Source organism: Penaeus vannamei, chromosome 40 (assembly GCF_042767895.1).
Source record: "Penaeus vannamei isolate JL-2024 chromosome 40, ASM4276789v1, whole genome shotgun sequence".
NCBI lineage: Eukaryota > Metazoa > Arthropoda > Malacostraca > Decapoda > Penaeidae > Penaeus > Penaeus vannamei.
This window is the reverse complement of record NC_091588.1, coordinates 9,608,075-9,610,574: the sequence shown is the minus strand read 5'-3', so window position 1 is coordinate 9,610,574 and position 2,500 is coordinate 9,608,075. Positions and strand designations below refer to the sequence as shown.

At 35.3% G+C, this 2,500-nt stretch overlaps 1 protein-coding gene across 1 annotated transcript in view; it reads right to left on the bottom strand.

Annotated features, from left to right (window-relative positions):
• Window positions 1–2,500, bottom strand: part of LOC113821232 (nuclear pore complex protein Nup44A) — a 4,471-nt gene that overhangs the window by 1,309 nt on the left and 662 nt on the right. The window contains exons 2-5 of the mRNA XM_027373717.2: window positions 1,974–2,130; window positions 1,551–1,690; window positions 1,264–1,376; window positions 237–470 (exon numbers count right to left, since the gene is read on the bottom strand). Of these exons, the coding sequence (XP_027229518.1) occupies window positions 237–470; window positions 1,264–1,376; window positions 1,551–1,690; window positions 1,974–2,130 (644 nt within the window). The remainder of the gene's footprint in view (window positions 1–236; window positions 471–1,263; window positions 1,377–1,550; window positions 1,691–1,973; window positions 2,131–2,500) is intronic.

Below are 2,500 nucleotides of genomic sequence, written 5' to 3'. Positions count from 1 at the left end.
TAAATAAATATATAACAGACAAAAGTATGTTAGGCTTGCATTAAGGTAAGTTTGGCTTGAGCTAGCTCAATTGTAGTTATCATCAAAACAATTCTATTAGTTTACATTTTATTACATATGCTTGTCCATCCATCCATTTTCTTTATTCTTATATTCAACACCCTTTTGCCACTCCCCTTGAGCACTTCACATGAAAAGCAGACCTACAAACTAAACTTCACTGCAAACCCACTTACTTATTAGGCTTAAGGGCAATAATCTTGACGTCTTTGGTGGCAATCCCAAGCAGGTGGTACGACCGCCCAAGGTTGGGGGCAAAGGCAATGTCATGTACAGGCTCTGTCACTGTCACTAGGGTCTCTACTCTTGTCCACTTGCGTGTGTTGTTAGAGAACTCGTATATAAAGACCTTTCCCCCTGAGGAGGAGCTAGGGTCATCACTACCCACAGCTATAAGGGGAGAGTGAAGTCTGTAATGGAAGATTTCCAAATCAGTAACCAAGATCATTAACAATCACATCTGTCAAAATAATAACATTAATAATTTCTGCCCTTCACATACATTTGAAACTTCTATTATCTATGAAAAGGTACTAATTTGTTTTACTTTTATATTTTGAAAATGTAATGCCACATAACACAAATTTTTAACATTTATTCAGACTTCTATTACATGTTATTTGCATTTATCTACTTCATGCCTCCTTCCTAACCCATTTATGCCACGTGACATCTAACCAGATCATGAAGCAGGCCCAAATGCTGGGTGGCACATCCATGCCAAATGCTGTTGAGCCTACTTTAAACTGTGAGCATTAAACACATTTCAGCTTGTTTGGCTCCAACTACTGTCATTTAGAAGAGAGAGCCTCTTAAATGAATGTGTAGTCTCTTGTGGTATCATTTCCCTAAAAGTCATATACACTGCATAAAGAGTGAAGTGAATACTTCCCTGTAAAAAATATTTAACTTAAGTAGCTGTGTATATATAATACACACTATGTAGCTCAGTTTGGCATTGGAAAATCTCACAGTTAATGGGATACAAATAATTTCTTCTGATGTAATTAAAAATAGTCTCATGTAATTGACTAGCATTTATACTCTACAATATTATGGCTTCCTTTTCTACCCTCTATTTGCAACTACAGATAATACTGTATTTTCTGCCTTCAGAGAATATTTGAAACTACAAAGAACAAAAAAAAAAGAAAATACTCCTTTAATCAATTAACAATAGCACTCTACAATAAATAAACTAACCTGGAAGGCGAAGGGTTCCATGAAATGCAAGAACAGGACACCTTGCAGTTAATCTCATACTGAAGTGACCATTGGTTAAGATTCATGACATCAGGGGCTTCGTAGATCCTGACCTGATTAGGTATTGAAGAAAAAAAGTGACAATTAAATTTTTTTTTTATAATAATAATAATAAATCTATATAACCTCAAAACTTACATTCAAATCTCTAAACATCTATACCACAATATAAGATCATTTAGTATAAAGGAATAATATGTTAACTAAGCCTGCAATAATGAGCTCACCACGCCATCAGCAGAACAAGTTGCCAACTGGAGACCCTGTTGTTTTGGAGCAAACTTGACATCCATTACAGACGTTCGAGAATCCACTAGATTTGTTCGCCTGATCCAAGCACTATGGATTGCATGTCCAGAATCACTCACTATTGGGTTTAAAGAAGATTCCCACTTATTAGTCTCATGCACAGAAAATCAGACAATTTTGAGTATTATAGCAGATTATTTTGAAATATTCAGATAATAAGGCATGTATAGACTATCAATGAAAGAGAATTATTCCTATTAGGACAACAGGCTTTGAATATCCTAATTTAACAAATAAAATTATAATTTCAGAACCTTGGATTGCATCCACCTGAGACAAAATTTCACCTCTGCCATTCTTGCTAAAAGCCTACAAACTTCTACCAAATATTCTTCACTAACCTGTCTCTTCCCACACTGCAGCCGCACGGTCAAAAGAACAAGTGGCAATGATCTGGCCAAAATTAGGGTGAGCCCACGTTACTTTCCAGACTGGACCACAGTGTGTCTTCCATGAACTTGTACACACCCACTCTCCATTTTCCCCCATATCCCAGATCTACAAAAAGAAAATGAAGTAAATATATAGACATATTTACCTTATACATCCAATTTTTTATTATGGTGAAAATTCCAATTATTTTGATTTTCATATTGAGTTTTTCTCCTTTTTACTCTAAGGTTTATGCCCTTCCAAACAAATGGGGTGGATATCATCACTATAGTTAGTCCACAACGAAGGAAGCCTCTACACATAGTAAGTATATTCTAAAAGAGCAAATGAAGAGTACAAGAAATCAAAATACTGATGACTTTGGTAAAGTACTTTTCTTCTGTTGCATAGCTGTATTATACTCAAAACTTGTTCAATCTATAAATGGAGTAAACCTATAAATAGAGGCCATGAAACGTTAACTGATGCCCTTTAT